This window comes from Sceloporus undulatus, chromosome 2, assembly GCF_019175285.1.
Source record: "Sceloporus undulatus isolate JIND9_A2432 ecotype Alabama chromosome 2, SceUnd_v1.1, whole genome shotgun sequence".
Taxonomy (NCBI): domain Eukaryota; kingdom Metazoa; phylum Chordata; class Lepidosauria; order Squamata; family Phrynosomatidae; genus Sceloporus; species Sceloporus undulatus.
This window is the reverse complement of record NC_056523.1, coordinates 57,672,091-57,693,575: the sequence shown is the minus strand read 5'-3', so window position 1 is coordinate 57,693,575 and position 21,485 is coordinate 57,672,091. Positions and strand designations below refer to the sequence as shown.

Genomic DNA, 21,485 nt, shown 5'->3' with positions numbered 1-21,485 from the left:
TCTGAACACTGCACTGTACAGGCACACACAACCTATTTGTATGATTGACAGAGACCACAAAGAAGAAGCCATAAATTCTTTAAATGAGATTTTGATTCATAGGAGAGAATTCTGGGACTTTACAAACTTGCCTCCTCTTCTAACTGGGTTTTTACAGGCCTCTAAAGATCAGTGCTAATGTGTTTTGAAAAGCAACATCTATAACTTCAAACAACATTCAGCATTAGATCTAATTTAATTACCTCGAACAGCTTCCTGCTATCTAGTGCCTCTATGCAGAATGACACATATGCTTCCCTTTAGCATCAGTCCATCAAACAGGTTGTTCAAACAGCAGTCAGAACTGAACTGAAACATTATGTTTGTGAAGTCCCCACTTGCACAAGAGGTTTCAACTTTTCAAACTTTGCACAAGGAGACATCCATAGCTTCTCCTGCAATGTAGGTGCACTAGTGCTCTGTTCTCCTTGCCACTGACAAGTCCCACACAGTTTCCTCCTCCCCACATGCTACAAAGATCTCAGTCTATGCTCCCTCTTCATTCAGCATCCTTCCATTGTCCAAGAATGAATTGACTGGAAATATGAAACAGCTATGTCAGTGGCATCAGGACACCTCAGAGTGGCTGTGTGCATGGGGATGGTGGGACAAAGTGGAAACAATGGCTTTTGGTGGCTCTTTGAGGAAGGCCAATAAGGCCTACCAAAAGACTGCTGTTCCTGTTGAGCCAGACAGTGCACTGTTGGATGGCTCCATCCTCCCACGATCCAGTGCAAATTGCTGTGGCAAGGGTTTTTGCTCTACCAGAATTATATTGGCTCTCAGACACCACTTATACTAATGTAAACTGTTCACCTGTTGTTTCTTTGTAATTTCATTAGACATAATTTTGGCAGAGTCCAAGATTGTAATTGCGGACTCATCTTCTAATATATTCCCTTCAGAAGACTGTAGTGTTTCTAAAATTTTATTCTCTATATCCTTCAGTTGTTTCTTATTGGCAGCTGACTGGAGAATAAGAGCATTCCGTTCTTCCTCTAATTCTGGTCTAAAAAAAACATATATACGTCATTTATTTATTTATTTCATTTTTATGCTACCTTTCTCCAAAAAGGGTCCATGGCAGCTCACAAGATAAAACACCTTAATTTTTTTTAACAAAACAATTAAAATAACACAGTTAAAACTGTATAAAATTGAGATTACAAAAATATAAAAGTTAAAACACATAATCTATAACAGCTAGCTCATATAAAAGCCCTCCTGCCATGATTTTAAAAATCCCACCAGAATAAAAATGTTTTTACTTGCCAGCAAAACGCCAGCAGGGAGAGGGCCACCCTAGCCTCCCATGGAAGGGCATTCCATAGTGTGGGAACAGCCACCAAGGAGGCTCTCTCTCATGTCCTCACCAAGCGAACCTGTGATCTTGGCAGGACCGAGAGAAAGCCTTTTCCTGTGGATCCTAGGGCTCTAGCAGGTTCGTATGGGGAGATACAGTCTCTCAAATAGTCTGGACCCAAGCCATGTAGGGCTTTATAGGTCATGACCAGTACTCTGAATTGTGTCTGGAAATGAAGCATATTATTACTTAATTTGTTATAATTATCCTAATAATTACTATGACTCATCAACTATTTGTAGTTTTCCCAGTAAAGACCTTTACTAAATTTTATATGAGCAATGAACATGTGCTCTGAAAATGTTTCTTTGGTGCTTATTATAACATGTGAACTAGTGTTCTTTTGTAGTCTTTTCAGTTTTCAACTGAATCCTCCAGTTTTAGTTGTAATGGGCTGGGGAGGCAGGCAATTATGTATACTTTTTAAGTGCAATACATGTATGAGACAATAATTTAGAGTACAGCTGCCCTTTCCGTCTACAGTTTAGTCAGATGCCCTAGGATTTTAAAGCATTCTTTGTAACTTCATTTTTCTTTTACTGTTGGACTCCTTCCCACCCTTTACCCGCTACCCTTATTTTCTTATATAAATATTACATATTATCTAATTTTGCAAAGACTGTATCATGTGAAAGAAGTACTTTTTCTAAAATCCAGTACGTAATTTATTTGCGGCATTTTGGGATGAAATTGATTTTTATTTGCTTCTACGACTTCCTCTGGAGAATTGGAAAACTTACCTCTCCTTTGCAACAACAATACCTAGAAGCTGATCTTCAAGTCCTTCTGGAGTAATCATGAAATTGAGCAAAGACACTTTTGTAGCTAATTCAGGCAAATAATGTGGATTCCTTAATTTGGTAGTAATATAAAATTTGAAATCGAAGGAATATTCAATAATGGTCTCCCCGAGCCGAATGCAATCCATGCCCCCTATTGTTGAAAAGAGAAACACATCGATCTATTTTTTCCTGTGTACACAAAAATATCACTTTTGTAATCAAGAACCAGCAAAATTTAATCTTCAGTGAATTTAACAGTCTGGTGATACAAAGCAAGTTACAGGCAGGCAGTTAAACAGACTATGTTTGGGTTCACACATCACGCATATCTATCATTTCTGAGATGTGAACATTCCTAGCCTCCTCATCATGTTAAGAAGTGCACAAAAAACAAAACAAAAAAACACACACACACACACACACACATACACAAACATGCAAAATGGCTTAGCCTGGAGAAGAGATGGTTAAGAGATGACATGATAGTCATGTTAAAATATTTGAAGAGATGCCATACTGATGATGGGGTAAGCTTGTTTTCTGCTGCTCCAGAGACTAGGAAACAGATCAATGGATTCAAACTATAGGAAAAGAGATTCCATCTAAATAATAGGAAGAACCTCCCGACAATAATAGCTGTTCAACAGTGGAACATGCTGCCTTGGAGAGTTGTGGAATCTCCGTCTTTGGACATCTTTAAACAGAGGCTGTATGGCCATCTATCGGGAGTGCTTTGATTGTGTATTCCTGAATGGCAGGAGAGTGGTTTCTTCAAACTTTATGAATCTAGCTGATGGAAGCAGGTTAAGATATTTTTTAGAGAATACTAGGTTTATTTTAATTCAAGGAGACAAAAACTATAGGCAATCCATTTTAGTTTTATATAGTTTAACCTAAATACCTATCATATCACAGTGGCTGCATGATTTGGGCAGCTAATCGGAGCACAGAAGCTTAGGTGCCCAAAATCTACCTATTCTCTCTTAATAAGATCAACATCTCTTTACAAAAGAATAGCCTGCAGACTTTCCTGAAATGGCAAAAACAAAGAGGAAACAACATGTTTCTTTACTGCTTCCAAGTAATGAAAATTGTTAATGTACATTTTTGTTGATATTCATGAATGGATCTGTTCCTAAGCAATAATTAAGGTCAATTATATGGGCAATGGCTTCAGCAAAATCTTGTAGAAGGATTGGGAAAACCTCATAGCCTTTATTTCCAATTCTTTATGTTAATGTTTAAAGTGCAGAGCACTGGCCTACACATCATGCTAATTTTCTTCTATGGTATGCCAATGGATTTTTGACACAGGTTTATTATCAGTAATCACAAATTTGCGTATGTGGTTCACTTCAGCCAATACTGACATTACTTTCAATATTAAAGAACACAAATTCCACAGGCCAGCATAGAAATATATATAGTTGTGCAATTATGTATTTAGTGTCAGAACTGGAAGAATACCCAAACAAATAGTCATCTCTATGTGGACTGGGATGGTAAATTCTGGACAGTCTTGAGGGCAGTTTTTAACTCCCAAGACAATCCATATGGCTAAAAGTTCAATTTCATTTTTAATTTTTTTGGTCAATGGTGGGGGAGTTGGGGAGGAATTGCCCTGCACGTTGTTTACATGCACCATCTCCAACTCCTAGGGGCAGAGCACACGGACAGGGAAAACTGGGCTGATCCTGGTTTTTCCCAAACCAGCTAGAAACCCCACTATCTGCACAGCCCACTCTTAAGGTAGACTGAACACCCACGGACAGTCCGCACCATGCAGTGTCAAGCCACATCTATTGTGGGGGGTTTTGCCTTCTCACCATGCATTTGCACCATCGCACAAACACGCCACCTGAGGCCGCCATTTACCTCACTCTTCCCACCCAGCTGCCATCCCATTGGATGCCCTGTGTGGCCAGACATATAGTCACATGAGCGATACACCGCCTATACAGTGCATCAGTGCGCCCAGTGACACATTGGCAAAGTACAAGAATGGAGGCCCCTCAAACACGCCCCCTTCACTCATCTTTACCCCATGCCCCCCTGTTGGACTGTCTGTCTTGTATATGTTGCAATTTCATCCATTGCCTTATTGATAATTGTGTTTTTGCTTTGCTACAGTCCCATACTGACGCTGGGCTGTTTATATATGGGTGCAATTACGCTCATTTTCTGCCTTGAGTTTTGGAGTATCTCAGCTTCTTTTTGATCTGGTTTTTATCCCCAGAACGCAGCTCCATTTCGCTTCCCATCCACTTTCACCTCATGTGTCATTTAAACAGCCAGCCTTCAACATGCTTAGAAGCCATTTTATTTGGCCAGTGCGGACTATCCCTATGACTCTGGAGACCAGGTTTCGATTCCCCACTCAGCCAGGGAAACTCATTGGGTGGCCTTCAGCAAGTCACACTCTTTTAATCTTAGAGGAAGGCAATACTAAACTCCTTGTGAACAAATCTTTTCAAGAAAACCTAGTGACAGATTTGCCTTAGGGTCACCATATATCAGAAATGATTTGAAGGCACACAATAAAATAATACTGGACTAAACCAGTGTGATGGAGTACTTTGACTGTTGGACTAGGATTCTGGAAGACCAGGATCTGAATCGAAATCTGTTAGGTGGCCTTAGGCAAGTAACACTCTCTCAACCTCAGAGGGAGGTAATACTAAATCCCCTCTAAACAAATCTTGCTAAGAAAAACTTGTGACAGTTTTGCCTTAGGGTAGTCATAAATCAGAAACATCTTGAAGGCACATAACAAGAGCAACAAACAACAGCAACAAAAGCTTTTATATTTAAATCTAACACATCACAAGGCAGGGCATGCAAATTATGTCAGAAATAAAAGATCAAAATCCAACAAGTTGTTTGTTGTACCTTCATCTGTTGCTAGGCAGCAGTATTTAAAGAGAAAAAGGGAAGTATTAACTGATGCAATACATCATCCAAGAATTATCCAAGCATATAATGTGGGGTTTATAAATTTCTTGTACCTTGTTTAAAGGTTTGTCTAAGCAACAGAGGTTCCAGTGAAGGATCTATTTCTTCCCCAACATTTTCAAGCAGAAGTGGAGTTCCAAACTGAATGCAGTTTTCCAGAGTTCGCATGTAATCTGTGTCTGTGAATTTTATGACACTCAGTCTGTTTTCTTTTTCAGAATTTTTTATCCATTTATTTGCTTGACCTTGGGGATCAATCATTAAGGGCCTACAACACATTGGATTTGTTAATAAAAAGAGTGCTTAATAATTAATTGATTATTGTCTAACAAAGCTAATCAAAGAGAATATTACAATGGAATTGTCAAAATGGTTATTTAACTCAAGATACTTCTGGATTTATTGAGAATGAGTATTAAAGGCACAGTAGTACCATAGACAAAAGGCAGTGTGGTTTAGTGGTTTGGGGAGGAGAGGTAAATACTTGAAATGGTTTCCTTCTCATTTCCACTGTGGGATTCTTCTGCTTTCTGTAGGTTCAAAGTGGACATGAAGTGGGAAGCAAATCTATTTTTAAACCAGGGGTGAAGAAAACCTGTGGTATGAATGCGACTCTCCAAACTTCTTTTTGCTCCACCACACTCATATGCTGATGCTGAGCAGTATGTCAGTAATCAGTTTTTCTCCTCAAAAAACTATGTTCACCAAGGCGAGATAATTTTCTCACTTTTATCGGCTGATCTAATCTAATCTATTGCCCAGTACTCTGTCAGCTCCCAAGCACCAACTCTTTCTACCAGTGTTTCTGCAAGCATTCATACATGGCACTATCCATCACAAAATATTCACTACTGCTCTACATCTTGGCACACAATTTGATAAAAAATAATTTATGCAGACTGATTATTTTTATTTAATACACTTGGCATTTAACATTTTGAGAAAAAGAAAGAAATACGTTCCTATTTTCAAGAAGCACTTAAACTCATACATAAGCCATATTGAGGACACTTTAGGTCATTGTGAAGTTGAAGGCTTTCACGGATGGCATCCATAGTTTTTTGTAGGTTTTTCAGGCTATAAGGCTGTGTTCTAGAATAGTTTATTCCTGATGTTTCTCTAGCAGCTGTGGCTGCCATCTTCAGAAAAATCTTTGGGTCTCGTAGCCACAAAAAACTATGATTTAGGTCATCTTAAAAATACAGACAATAGGGAATAAATGTACAGAAAAACAAAAATGATCAAGAATATAGAAATTATCAGATCTAGCCATTAGTGTGATAAACTGATTATTGTTTAATTTAGTAAAACAACAGAGTTCTGTTACTTACCAACGTCTAGAATTGTTAACAATTACACCATTGTCTATAGAAAACTGGTCTGTTGGAAGACCTGCAATATTCCAGGCTCTGATTTTTATCGGATCACCAAGCGTCTTACTCAGAGAGAAGGTCTCAGAACAAGGGATATTTTTGTCCTACAGGAAAATATAAATCTTTAGATTTCTTAATATTAATATTTATATGCCAAGCTTTAAAAAACCAGTTAACAAACTGCACAACATCTCAATTTCTAGTAAGGCAGCAAGATGACTGTAAAAAGAAAGAACATAATAGGTAACAATAGAAAGAGTTCTCTTAATTACTGCAATGTGTAGGAGCATGTTCTTGCTGTTAGGCTGTTTTGAGTCTATTTCTTGAGTAGAGATAACTATTTTTTATGATTAAGCTATAGCCAAATCCAATTTGAATAGCACAAGAATCACAGTACTGTGTTTTTCTATGACTGACCGGAGTACTCCAAAAGTGGGAGTGCCAGCATGCAGGCTTAGCATGTATTTATTGTCTCCCTGTCATATACTAACTGGAGGATCCTCCTCAGGTGAGGAAGGGATGAGCCCAGAAAACAGGCTCCAGTCAGAGCCAGAGGAAGTGGACGCTCTGCCCTGAAGGCAGAACCAGGATCATCATATGTTAACCTTAAAGGGAGGGAGCTGGAGGCTTAGCTATTTCATCCTTTGGAGTGTTACAGACTAATGTGACAGGCAAGAGTGGGACTTAGCTTAAAAGAAAATGTTCAGATAATAAGGCCAACCCTAGTGAGTTAAGAGGCAATAATTCCATAAACAAACAAACTGTTGTCAGCCAGATTCCTCTAGGATGTGCTGAGACACAGCTAGCTATAAATTAAAACAACCAAGACCATGTCTGTGCTGAAGAACAAAAGTTTCATTATCTTTGACACTGTCATTTCCTGCACTTCAGTTTCTTGAACCTTAGCTTATTTTTTGAACTACTATCTTCAGTTACTCCCTGACTAGCATATGGACCTGCTTCAGCTGCTTTTTGTGCTCAGACCCTGGGCTGCTTAAACCACTCTTATGCTCTCTTGGATCATTTATGTATGACCATGGACTGGCTTGGATTCTCCTTTATTTCATGAGCTAAAAACTGAGCACCCTTGAGCACTTGCTCCATAGTGACTGATGTTTCGATCTGTTGAGACACCAATCATATTCCTTAAAAAATATACCCTGGTACTTTGTTTGATTTATTAGTAAGTAAACTAGAGGACAAAACAGGAGGCAAAGATTCAATCTTGTTTTCCATTATGACATGCAATATTAAAATTATTAAAATTAATTCAACTAGTTGAAGTACCAACAATGCAACAAACACACTACACTTTGTTCTTCTAGATAGGTATATAGATATGAAGTCTGTCTTTCAATAGGAAAAGCAATGCAGAAGACTATGTTCAAGATATTAAAAATAATGATTTTAGCCAACACTACCTTACAAAGTTTGCTCCAATCTTGAGAACACTCTTGTCGAAAACCAGCAGTAAAGGCTCCTAGATATGCAATCACGCCTGCCGATACCAACACATCTCCAGTCAAATTATCATAGGTGTTTTGAAGATCATTTGCAGCATTAGACCATCTGTGGGGAAACACAAGACCAGGACAAGAAACTTTTCAGCAATGGCACCCCAGTTATGGAAAAGCCATACAAAAAGACTTGACTGGCATCATCATTAGGTGAAGACCTTTCTGTGCCTTCAATTTCATGGGTAGTGTATTTAACTATCACATTTAAATAACCAGATGACCAATGCAATGTGGGCCCATCAATTTTTATATCTGTATGTTTAATTTTAGGTTACTGAGAAATTTGTTTTATTGTCATTATTTGTGTTGATTCTGATTGGCTAGTTTTATGTTCTATGCTGTTCAATTTATTTTGTTTTCATGTACTCTAATCTGTCAAGAGAACTTTGTTATGTAATAGTGTAGGAATGCTGTATATTTCTCTTTGTAACCAGCCTCGATCCGCAGGGAGAGGCAGGATACAAATTATTTTTAATTTTATTATTATTATTGTTGTTGTTGTTGTTCTTGTTATTATTTTTAAAATATTGGCTATGTATTGACTGAATTTTGCTTAATTTTCTTATTTTAAAACATTTTAATAACAATTAGACAACAAGGATTGTATGTCCTCATGCATAAATAATAGTGTGTTGTGTGTTGTCTTGTATATGTAACAGGTCTTGTCAATCAATACATAATATTATTTCTGACCTTGATTTTTCTCCCCCAAGTCCTCCGATCAGCTTTTCTGCTCTTTCTAACTTCTTCGCACACAAATCCACTTGAAACTCCAGACGGGCCTTTTCTTCTGTTTTATCGGCAAATGTTTGTTGCAAAGCTTCCAAGCGATCTTCAACAGCTTTAAGTTCATTTCTTTTCTGATTCAGTAATGCTATAGTCTGTGCTAATGACTGCTGTGCTTCTGCTAAACGGGCCTTCTTAGGCGCAACCACCTATTTAATATATTGTAATAAAGGTATGCTAAATCATTCATATACATAAACACAGATACAGACACACGCACACACACATTTAAGAACAAATATATAAATTAAAATTTGGGGGAAAATCATTAAATAGATACAATCAGATAAAATGAAAACAAAGTGGGTGGTCAGTTTTTTAGATCCTCCAACTTCTGCTGAAAAGAGCAATAGCAATAGCAAGTCATTTCTATACCATTCTTCAGTGAATTAGAACTCTCTAAGCAGGTATGTAGCTTGTGGGCATGCTTGGAGCCAGCATAGGGGGAAAAGAGACCGGCAAGATATGGTGTCTTCCCTGCAGCTTGGGGGCATAGTGTATGCACATGCCCCCAAGATGCTGGGAACATGCCATGAAGCCGCCCCACTGCCCACATGGCGGCAGATTTTTTGCACTCCAGCAGCACAGCATTTAGATGTTGCATGCTGCTGGAACTCTGAAAAACCGCCGCCACAGCAACAAAGGCACCTTTTTTCCCAGCGCAAAAAGGAGCGGCTTTCTGCTGCTTTTTTCTGCACCACGAAACGCGGCTCTGCGGTGGACCCAATCTGGCATTTTTGGGGCATCTGTTTTGGCCCATAGTTATTTGAGAACCAGGTGTCCTGGAATGCATCTTACCAGCTTTGGATGGTTTATCAGCTAAGATAATTCTTGGGCAGGGATAGCCATGTTTATCCATGCTTGATCTCCCAACTGGGTTACTGTAATACACTGTATGTTGGGTTGATGATCCCAAAGTATCAATTAGTAGAAAATGAGGTTGCCAGAATTCTAACAGTTCCAGCCAGATGGGGTTATATTAGATCAATTCTTGAAGTGTTTCATTGGACTGCTTCTTACTGTAAAAGCCCTAAACAGAATGGAACCTAAATAGCTGAGGGAGCTCTTCTTCCTGTCCCAACCTGCATATGTCTTAAGATCATACAAGGAAAGATTTTTCTAGATTCTCAGACTAAGGTATGTTTGTTGTGTAGGGACAAAGAAAAAAAATCTTCACATGACAGCGCCACATCTCTGGAACATTCTCCTCATGAAAATTTGACTACAACTATAAACAGTCTGTATATTTTGGTTCCAGGTTACTTGCTCAGGCATTTAAAATTTTAAAGCTGGTTTACACTTTGTCTTCTGCTGTTTTTATGCTTCTATTTTTTTTAAAATGATGTTGCTTTTCTGTTATTGCATTATGTATATAGCATGTTAATCTTTTGTATACTGTCCTATAATTCATTAGGACTAAGGATGGTTTTAAAATATTTTTAATAAATAATAACTTTGGGAGTTCTATTTAAATAATAATTATCCACTGCTTCATTCTTAGAAAACAAACAAGAGCATATCTACACAATACTACCCTCATTCCAATGCAATCAATGATAAATTTGGGTTTGTGACTATAGCAAAATGACTGGGAAGGAGGATTTAAGTGTTTTTAAGTGTTTTATCTGTTTTTAATCATGTTTTTAATAATGTTGATGTTTAATTCCTTTTAAACTTTTGTAAATTAATGTTTTAGTTGAATCTTTTTAAAATTATTGTAAGCTGCCTTGGATCCCATTTTGGGAGAAAGGAGGGATATAAGTGCAATAAATAAATAAATAAATAAATAAATAAATTCTGTTAGACATTACCCAGCCAAATTCTTTGCTTGGTCTTCAAGGTCTTCAAGGATTTTTGAGTAACCCACAGAGGGAGAAACACAAAGGGTCTGACAAGAGTTTCAGGAAAAGGAAATGACTTGGCAAAGTTTCAAGATTCTCTGAAGATGCCAGCCACAGATGCTGGTGAAATGTTAGGAATAAACTCTTCTAGAACATGGCCACAAAGCCCGAAAAACTCACAAAAAACTAAAATTTAAAGACTTTCTTTCTCTTGTTCTAGTGACTTAGATGACTATGGAAGGAGAAAGAGCAGATAGAAGAAAAGCAGCAATGATACAATCTCTCCCCATCAAAGCTTCCAAGAATCTGACGGTTAAATCTACATAAATATCAGTGGTTTAGGATGTCTATAAAGATGTGACTGGGATAGCTTTGGGGTCTAATCTCTCTCTTTACAAAGACATGCATAGTGTTTAGAGGGCAATTTGTAGGAAATAGGGCTACCAAAGTTACTGAGTTCTAATGGATTTTCTTATATTTGACATGATGGCAGTGGCTACACTAAGAATAGATAAACTTGAAAAATTCACACCAACTCCCAGAACTGAAATAGGAGATGAGAGCCCCTTCCTTCTGCACGTAAAGAAAATGCAGGGAATCAGCCTTGACAGTGACAAAAATAATCAATATTTGTTGAATTTCTAAAGTTTCAACCTTGATATACTCTATCTCCAAGGCACAGCACATCTCCTTTCTCTTTGCATTTAATATATGCATATTACTGTGTGCATATCCTCAGTATTCCCTATAGGAATCCTGGTCCAGACAGCAAAGCTAGTTTTGCTTATGCAATAGCAAGTACATTTCTATACCACTTATGAGTGCACTTAAGCACTCCCTAAGCAGTTTACAACTGTAAGCTAACTGCCCCCAACAATCTGGGTACTCATTTTAGCGACCTTGGAAAGGTAGAAGCCTGAGTCAAGCTTGAGCCCTTTTGCTGGTATTGAACTCACAACCTTATGGTTTGTGAGTGAGTGGCTGCAGTACAGGCATTTAATCACTGCACCACCAGGGCTCCTTTGCTTATACAAAGAAATACTCAACCTTCATCTTCATGAGTTTTGAAACTCATTTGACTACTTTTCTATGACCAGTTCTCAATAGTGCATTAAGGAACCCTTTCCACTAATCTTAATGAAACAAACTGTATACATAGTATGCTCTCTCCAAAATCAGAGGCCCCATGCATCTGAATGCCAGTGGTTGGGAAACAACAATGACAAAAGTTTGTTCCCCTAGTGCTCGGCTTGCAAGCATCCCACCAGGCTGGCCACTATGGGAAACAAGATGCTGAACTAAATGGGCCTTTAGTCTGAGTTTATATTCTTGATAAATTGGGAATGGCTAAATGGCTTGGGTCAGGATATCTGAAAGACCACCTTCTCCCATATGCATTGTCTGAAATCTAAGATCCTCAGCAGAGGCCTTGTTGCATGTCTCACCACCTTGCAAGACTAATTACTGTTTAGGTAAACATGACATAACTTTCTATGTAATAGTGCCCCAACTACAAAACTCCCTCCCAAGAGAGCTCAGTCTGGCTCCCTTCATTCTCAGTTTGTAGCAGGCCATAACGACTATCTTTGGTTTTTAAAATTAGCAGAGATGGCTTTGGGCACTGTTAATAGTTTCGTATTGTTTTCTGGTTGTCTAGTTTAGAACTACTTTTAAAGAGAGGTTTCAGTTTGTTTTAGTATGTATCTGCTATTTTAAATATTTTTACCTAAGTATTTCACCTGGGGAATCTAGTGAGTTGAGAGGCAATTAGTTCCATAAACAAATAGTTGCCAGCCAGATTCCTCTGGAATGCTCATAAGCAGAACATGAGGGCAGCAGTACTGTACTGCATCTAATATAGCAGTGAGTTCTTCATTGATAATGTTTTGTTTACTGTTCTTGATACAGAGAAAATTAAAGTAAAACCACACCTTTGCTACCCTGTCATAAACTTCCATTGCCATAATCCATTTACATAAGCCTTCTGCTGCTGAAGATGCTTTAGCTACTTTGGGTGGATCAAATTCAGGATTAGTTAGATACTCAGCACGAATCTTCTGCATCACGGATATCTATGTTAAAAAAAAGACAACTTGTTTTACAATACTGTTTACTAATAATAGTACTATGAACCACTTGCCTCCTATTATCCACGTAATACTCAATTTGAGTACCTGTTACTGTTAGCATTTGATTCCCTCTTCCAATGTATCCATGTTATTTTGGCAAATGTGTTCACAAATCTTTGTATACCAAGACAGTCTGAAAATGGTGTTGCACAGCAAGAGAGAACTGGCAAGTGGGAAAGGAAGATGCATAATCCTTCCCCATGCCTCTTGATTCTCTGTTTAAAAGGCCTACTCTGTAGTTTTCCTTCAGTTTGGTATACGTCCAGTATGGTGCCCAGGCAGAGAAAACGATTTAAAACAGTTTTTGAGGTCCAAAACACACTGCAGAAATAATCAAGTTTGAAATCACTTTAACTGCCCTGGCTCAATGCTAGGGAATTCTGGGAACTGTAGCTTTGTGAGACATTCAGCCTTCTCTATGAGAGTGCTCTGGTACAACAATAAACTACAATTCCCAGGATTCCCTAGCACTGAGCCAGGGTAGTTAAAGTGGTCTCATACTGGATTATTTCTGCAGTGTGCTTTGGACCTGAGAAGCAATGCAGACAAAATTGCTGATGAGGGAGCTTCCTTCCTGCTGACTTTGTCCTGCAAGTACCTCATCATCTTCTGCATTAAACATTATGTGGGGAAATGGAATTGGGGGCCCTTAGTTTTCTTTACAATATTTAGTTGGTTCCTGGGCTATAACTTCTAGGGATACAGCCTGTCCACTGCCGCTGTTCTCACCTGTGTGACATGTGAGGAACTGGTTGACTGGCATTTAAAGTTTAGACAAAAGAGACATTACACCCTGTTAGCTCTAACAGTGTCATAATTTAACTCATTCATTACTGGAAAAGGAACAAAACACTTACTGGAATGTTATCCTTGTCATACTCTTTCAAATCTCTTAGGAAATTCATATCACCCAAAAGTTTTTTGCTAGGTCCCCAATAGTCTAAAATCTATAACAAAAGATAAAAAAATATTTTAAAAGAAATATTTTAAAATAAGAGTAAGTATGAATATGTAGAAACTTCTCTAATTAACACATAGATATACAGGGGATGAAGATGACAGGAATTAGAAGAGAAGATGTACAAAACAAAATAATTGACACTTACTATTTATTCACTACGTATATGGTGCTTAATCTGCTCTGTATATTCTGATATAAAATGAAATGTTTCCCAGAAGAATTTCAGTACTTTCTGATAAACAATGGAGCTAGCAGATAAATCTTAAGAAATTGGAGGGAATATATGCAAGGTCTCCTACTATGTCACAGTTGACTATTTTGCACTAAGATTCCAAATGTGAGTCAGGTTATCACGCTATTCAAAGTATTTTATTGCTTTTAGTTATAGGCCATTGCAAATAAACAAATAAACGGTGATACAATGCAATAAAAGAAGTCATAAACTATCAAAAAGCCATTTAAAAAGACACTTCATTTGAAACTGCATCAAAGCACTTAGCAGCACTTCCCAACTGAAGCCCTCTCAAGCCATCACAGCTTCCTTGCAATTAATGCGATTCAAGATTTTCATTCTAGTTTCCTTTGCTGGTATTAGAAAAGGTGCAACATGATAGCGTATAAACTGCTGCTCATCAGATAACAAATCTGAATTGGCTAACTACTACACTATTATAAATGAGACAACAAACATGCTCTAGTCTAGGACAACCATACAATGGACAGCACAACAAATAGTGAACCAAATTTTCTATGTAGACTTTTTTTTGGCAGATGCAAAGTCTATCACCTACCTACAGGGATGTAAAGGCACCTACCTTCCAAAAAGGCAGTTGGCATCTATTGAACTCTTAATTCTGTAAAAATCTTCCACAGAGGTGAATAGAGAAAATTAGAGGAATACCTTGGAGTCTAACAGTAGCAAACCACTCTTTATGACTTTCCTGTCCAGAACAGATAGAATCTCAAGATATTTTCAAGGTAAAGCATACAGAATATGCCTATATCATTGATGTTCAAAATGTTTATTTTATTGTCCTATATGCATATCTTCTGTCTGTTTAAAGAGTACTTTGCAATTAGAAATGTGTTGCTTTATAGTTATTGTTTTTTACCTTGCCTCCAATCCCTGAAGGGTCTGCAACTTTTTCAGGTTTTATATCCTTCATTACACAGATGGCAGCCATAACAAGTTTAACACCAGAAGGTGGATTCTTCATTGACTTTACTATTGTAATATCTGAGGGCTAAAATAACACATTTTTAACTTATGAATAATACACATTATCTGAAAATGTTACAGATTAAACAAATGCAGTTTAATATTGTGAGAGGGAAAGCACATAGCAGAGCTACAGCATTTTGAATTTTGAGCTGTTATCTGATTTGGCATACTCTACCAGCACAGTTGCCACTTCCTGTGCTTTCCTGGCTCATGTTTCAACCAAGGACATTTGAATGGGCAGCTACCTGGTCCCAATATATGGTTCTTATTTCACATTACAAAGTGGACTAAAGGTCTCTAGCTGATATTGTTTGGGAAAGCTGTACTTCATTCATTCCTTAACTGATTATGCTGATTGTACTGAATGAATGTATTGCTGGATATTTTGAATGAAGCCTTATTTCATTACTGTTGAATGCTACCTCTGTATTGCATTGATGAATGCCTCTGAATCCTTATCTTGGTATTGTGTTTTATTGTTTTGGCACTTTTTCAATTTTCTTTTGCTTAAATCATCCTGTATAAATAGACCTCTAAGCAATAGTGCCTCAGAAGTGTTTTTAGATCTATTTTCTAAATAGGAAGTCTCTATAGTTTTCCGTATGTTTTTTTTTTTAAAGGATCATGCAGCATAAGTGCTGGTCTAAACTGCCAAGATTTTGAAGCCTGGGAATGTCATTCTGGTACCCAGTTTAGTTTTACTGGAGAATTGTCTGAATATAGGATTGAGTGAATTGTGCAATCTAAAGTTTTATCTAATAGGGATTTAGAGCCAAGAAATTGTCAGTTCAAGAATATGTTTTATGAGCTGCTGAACAGAAGGTGAATTCCTTTTCTATGGGATGCAGAGTACACCAAGGATCAAGTAGTACCACATCACATTATCTGTGCCAAAGGTGTTGGACCAAATTATGTACAAGGCTTTGATCTGTCGAGATAAAAGTGCAAAACTTCATTAGAGTCACCTCCCAGCAATATGGATCCAACAGTCACTTTGTTGAGTTGATGCAGAAAAGCTGATGTAAATTGGTGCTGACCTATGTTGGGTGCATAGAAGGTGCCCAGAGTTTAAGGTTGGCCAAGCATTTATCCTGTTAATTTTAGATAGCATCCATAGGTATCCTGAAATTTGTTGTTTACCACGAAAGGGCATGATTTGTCTAGGTCCAGGAGAACTGCTACCTGTAATGACTGGGGGTTCCCTCCCCCCAGTCATTTAAAGATTTCTCCCAGACAACAAAGGATTAAAGGTTGAGGGAAGGTCCATGCTAATTGACATTACATTCTAATGAACTTACATCACAGCTGACGAAATGTCCAGCTGGCCAATCAGCTGAGCAGGACCGCAAACTTTGAGAATCTTCCCATCAGTGGTTTTAAAAGAACTTTCCCACCATGAGGTTTCTGAGTCTTTTGCTTTATTTGCCTCAGGCTGAGATGGCCAGGATGCTAGTTGGAGCTGGGCCAGGGAACTCAAGCTCTCAGCTATCCAGAAACATCAAGGACTACAAAGCCCACCTGATCTTGTAAGTAGGACTAGGATTATGTGTTAGCTAGTTGCAACTAGGTATTGTGTTTATTTTCCTAGCTTGGAGGAAATGGCTGTATTTTCTGTAACTACATTTCTTTGCCTGTGGAACAAGGAGGTTCTACATGTAAATGATACCTTTGCTCTAGAATTCCTTAGTTAGAATAAAAACTTTTTGTTTAAAAAGTACCTTGGCTTTCTGTGATATTCCTTTCACGTGCCTTTAGCTCGGTTGTTGCTTAAGTTAGCAAGTGTAGAAACTACAACTCTCCTAACAAAGTCTTGATGTGTTGTTAGGAGGAAGGGTCATTGTAATTCATCATGTGGTGGCAGCTTGGTATAGAGATGGTCTCAGGAGGTTCCCTTAACTCATCAGGAGTGGGGAAAGGTGACCTAGAAGACCAAGGAACTGAGGGATCTGCAGCGGCAGAGGCCAAACCAGGGTGTCTGTGTTTGTTGGCTGGCCCAGAGATCATCACACTACCCCTTTAGCTTTTCCCATGCCCCCAACTACACAATGGTTTCCAAACAATTTTTTGGAATGGGGTCAGATCCCTTACGATGTGTTTCTTGTAAAAATAAGAAATTTCGGCATAATTGCTTGATCTCTTTTAAAACTTTCTTCCCCTTTCTCCCCCTTAACAGGCCGTTAGGATGATAGGAAATGACTCTCAAGGATGTCATGTGACACTATATACTGCATTATACAGAAAGACTGGAACTTCGGTTCCTGCTTTTCCATATCCTTCAATTTATGGATTAACATTTGAAGTTCTAAAGCATTCAGATTTGCCTATTCCGGCAAGCCTATCCACCCAATCTTCTGTAACGACATCATTGGATTAGACTTATATCTTCTTTACTGTACTATCTTCTCTGGAGATATCAAAAACTGAATGTTGGATCTTCTGCCTGTATATCATGTTATCTGCTACAAAGTTATACGTAATACAGCCTTCCCTTCAATCAGCCCATTCTCAAAATAATTCCATCATAGCCCATTTTATAATTTAGATTTTTTTTGCATACTATTACTGTACTTATTTAGCTTGCCTTCAAAGTGTCCAGTGCAGATAATGCTGCTTCTAATGCTGGAATTGCCTCTGCAAGGTCACTCTCACATTCATTCTTCAGTGCCTGGGCTTCTGCAGTTTTTTCTGTTGCAAGCTCTTCATCTACTTTCACAGTTCTGCTTTTTGCTTCAACTTCTGCAGACTCTTTCTCAATTACCTATAGAAAGAATACATGTATAATGGAATGAGGTGTTGGTAACTTCTCATGGAAACATGTTCTTCTAAAATGCAAAGGAACAGTCCACAAAAGTTACATTCACTGGATCTGTATCAATTACAGCACCCAAGCATTGTATGTAATTACTTCACACATGTGCAACTGTCACAATAAACCGTAAGACACATGGGAATTAAATGGGTAATTGTCATATCTTTACCTCTCAACCACACTAGAACCCAGGGAAGGGGAAAAGTAGATTTCTGAACCTTGATGGTGGAAAAATTCCTGAATTCCTCACTGTATAGATAACAGGGAAAATTCAGCAAAACATGAGGTAATAGTTTCAATACGTAGAGGTGTGTGTGTGTGTGTGTGTGTGTGTGCACGCGCGTGTGCACACACATTTAGTTCTGTAGTTTCATTCTGAGCCTTGGAATAGTGTAGGATTTGAAAATGGGGTGAGGCCCCATTGGGAATGTAACTGAGGGGTTGTCCACAATGATAAAATAAAACGATTTTAAACCATCTTAAAGTCAACCTATCCAGACAATTTACAATGCGAAACCAGATAGAAACTGACACCAAGCTGCACTCTAGGGCTAAAAACCAGAGCAAAAAGAAGCTCTGTTTTAATGCGTAAAATGCACATCATTGCACTGGCATATAAACAGCACAGTGCAAGTATGAAAATGTGGGAAACCTGAGGCAGTGTGTGGAAGCAGTCTGCAGCATGCAGACTGGAGTTGGTGAGATGTAACTGCCAGTGCCACTGCTTTCCATTGTGTTATGTGAGCATACACGCACACAAGTGGGCAACTGCACCATCGACCCATCGCACTATTGAGTTGTCACACACACCATGATGCAAAAGCATGACAAACATGGCAGGTTGCCAATAATGCAATAGATGTCATTAAAACATACACAAAACAGACAATCCAACAGGAGGTCATGAGGTGAAGGGGGGGAAGGTGGGCATGTATGGAGGGTATCTATGATTGTGCTCTGCCAATGTGTCACTGGGTGCACTAATGCACTGTAGAAGTAATGTGTCACTCATACTGTCCCGGTTCACCAAACATCTGCACAGGCTGGCTGGAAGGGAACCATCAACTGATAATGCAGGCAGAGGCAGTAAATTACCAGCATCCTTGCCTGTGGAAGTTGGTTATGAGAAAAACGCTGGTCAAGCAGTCCAAGTCAAGGGAGGCAACAAGAATCAAGGTCAACACAGTCCAAGGGTCAAAGAAGCCAGGAAGTTCAAAGTATGAAATGCTGGAGTCTGGAAGCAGGTATCAGGGATAGAAAAGGTGGTCAGAAAACAGACAAGTTGCTTTCAGCACTCGTCTTAGGCAAACTCAGCTCTCAAATGGCCCAACACTAGCTGGTTCTAATCAGAGCTTGCTTGTTGTTGCTTGACCCACAGCCTGGCTGAGCATCTTTGTTCTATCTTTTGTTGGATCCTTTTGTCCCTCCTCTTTGCTTGAGGAATTAAGGCCCCAGCTGTGTCCTCTGCCTCATCAGCAAGCGAGTCTTGCCCTTGTCCTGCTGGCTAAGGCTGCACTTCCAGAGGATGAACCGACCAAGGCTGCTCTGCAAGAGGCTGTGCACTGTCTGGAAGGCTTGCCTGGGTCCTTTCTTCAGCCTTCTCATCAGACTCTTTCTCTAGGTCCTAGTCTTGTAGCTCCTGGCCCATGACACAAGCAACTGTGTGGCCAGTCACACGGGGCACGGGGGCACTCAATGGGATGGCAGCTGGGTGGGAAAAGAGAGGTAATTCTGATTTTAGGTGATATTCCTACAATGGTGTGTATGTATGGGGAGGAGGTGAGGGGGGAAATGCAAGAGGTGCCGTTTGATGCCACATGGTGAAGACTGCCTGTGGATGTTTGGCCCTGCTTCAGAGTGGGCAATGCCGAAAAAGGCTTTCCAACCGGTTTGGGAAAAACCGGTTGCCAGACCGATTTTTCCTGTACATCTGCTCAGCCTGTGAGATATGCTTGAAAGTCAGAGGCAAATGTGAAAATGAATAAATGTTTGAAGATTAAACTATAATTGACAGTGCATTATCTTTGAAACAATATCTGATAACAGCTAAGATTATGATAAAATGTGTAACAGTGAATGGGGGGGGGGGGTGCCAACATTATTTGTAAAATGACAAATAGTACAGCTGTTAGAGGAATTGCAATTTACCTGAAGAACAGAGGACTGGATTTTTCCCTTAAAACTATGCCAATATCAACACTAGTATTATTTGAATCAAGGGTGGCTACACATATTTTAAGGCTCAGGAATTTTACCTTCATCATGTTTGCATTATCCACTTTAGCTTGTTCCAATTTAGGCTGCAAATCAACTAGTTCTTGCTTCATTTCTCCAACCTAAAATCAACAAATCAACAACACTTATTTACAACCTTTTATAGTACATTAAATTGGGAAAAGATAAATCAAGCATTTAAATGTAGCATTAAGTTTTCAGTGCTAAAAAGATTAAAGCCCACTGAACATAAAATTTACCTCTGAGCAAATATGTACTTGAATTTCCAGACTGTGCTGCCAATCATGTATTATACAAAACTAGAAATATATTTTAATTACAGTACTTATATTGTCAGAAAAACCTTCACATCATTAATGATAAGAGCTTTTGGAATAGAACAGTGGTTCCCAAATGGTGAGGTGGGCCCCTCAAGAAGGCATAAGAGTTGTTCAAGTGGGGGCATGAGATTTGGAGGCTCTGATCATGCTTCCTCCTTCTCCTAATAAACTGTTTTAGGTGTAAAACATGCATTGAGTTAAATATTGAATTTATTTAAAAAGTGTTAAACCATGAATGTACATGAATGTGTACATGAAAACACACACTATTAATAAACAACAACAAAAAATTATTCATATGCCACTTCAAACGGGAGGGGAGGCAGGCGCGATGTATGCATGTAGGTGTACAAGGAGGTCCCAAGGGTAAATAGTTTGAGTACTACTCATTTAAAATGTAATAAAAATAAATCTCAATGAAACAAAACACAAGACAAAGGAGATTATTGCACAGCAAAGTCCTACTAGGATAGACACGAGATCTAAAACTCAAAGACGGATCCTATTGCACTACTCCATGGATGAGCAGTAGGCAGCCCATATGCAACCAAGGCTTCTCTGGGCTTCTTGCACTACTTTTCAAAAATGGGGAAAATCCAGCTGTGGAAAGCTGAGGAAGCTTTTTACTCCAAAGTTAAAAAAAAAAAAAAGACTAAGTGGAAAGATTAGTTTCTGTGATTTAACGCCTAGGAGATAGCTGGTAAACAGTCCTTAAGAGCCACATCTGCTACTGAGGTTTCACAACTAAAAGAGGGATAGAGTTATTTTCAGTTGCTGAAAAGAGTCTTGTGGCACATAGAAAACAGATGGACAACTGCTGCAATTTAGTGGGCTACATTTGTCCTGCAGGGGACTTTAGAAGCCCACACTTCCCCTGCTGAACTTCCTGAGTGTTTTGTTCCCAGAGACTCCCAAAGGACTTCTAGGAAGCATGGGGGGAAATTTGCTATACTTTTGGCCATCTCTGGTCCAAAACAGATGGGCAGTAAAGTGTGGCATCCAGCCATTCTGGGGGTGTGGCGTTTAGATGACGCATGCCCCCGGAGTGGCCAGATGGCACATGGAGAATGCAGCCAGCCAGGAAAAGCCGGCTGCAAAAAGAACTGGCAAAGTCTGCTCTTTGCCAGCGTCCCATTTGGGACAGGAGCAGCGGCCC

At 38.9% G+C, this 21,485-nt stretch overlaps 1 protein-coding gene across 1 annotated transcript in view; it reads right to left on the bottom strand.

Moving 5' to 3' along the window:
• The window catches only part of DNAH12 (dynein axonemal heavy chain 12), a 155,537-nt gene that overhangs the window by 28,975 nt on the left and 105,077 nt on the right, over nucleotides 1-21,485 (bottom strand). Inside the window, 11 exon segments of the mRNA XM_042451361.1 lie at nucleotides 856-1,048; nucleotides 2,143-2,335; nucleotides 5,190-5,404; nucleotides 6,468-6,613; nucleotides 7,931-8,078; nucleotides 8,720-8,961; nucleotides 12,585-12,725; nucleotides 13,640-13,729; nucleotides 14,856-14,987; nucleotides 17,547-17,723; nucleotides 20,030-20,110. Coding sequence (XP_042307295.1) covers nucleotides 856-1,048; nucleotides 2,143-2,335; nucleotides 5,190-5,404; nucleotides 6,468-6,613; nucleotides 7,931-8,078; nucleotides 8,720-8,961; nucleotides 12,585-12,725; nucleotides 13,640-13,729; nucleotides 14,856-14,987; nucleotides 17,547-17,723; nucleotides 20,030-20,110 — 1,758 coding nt within the window.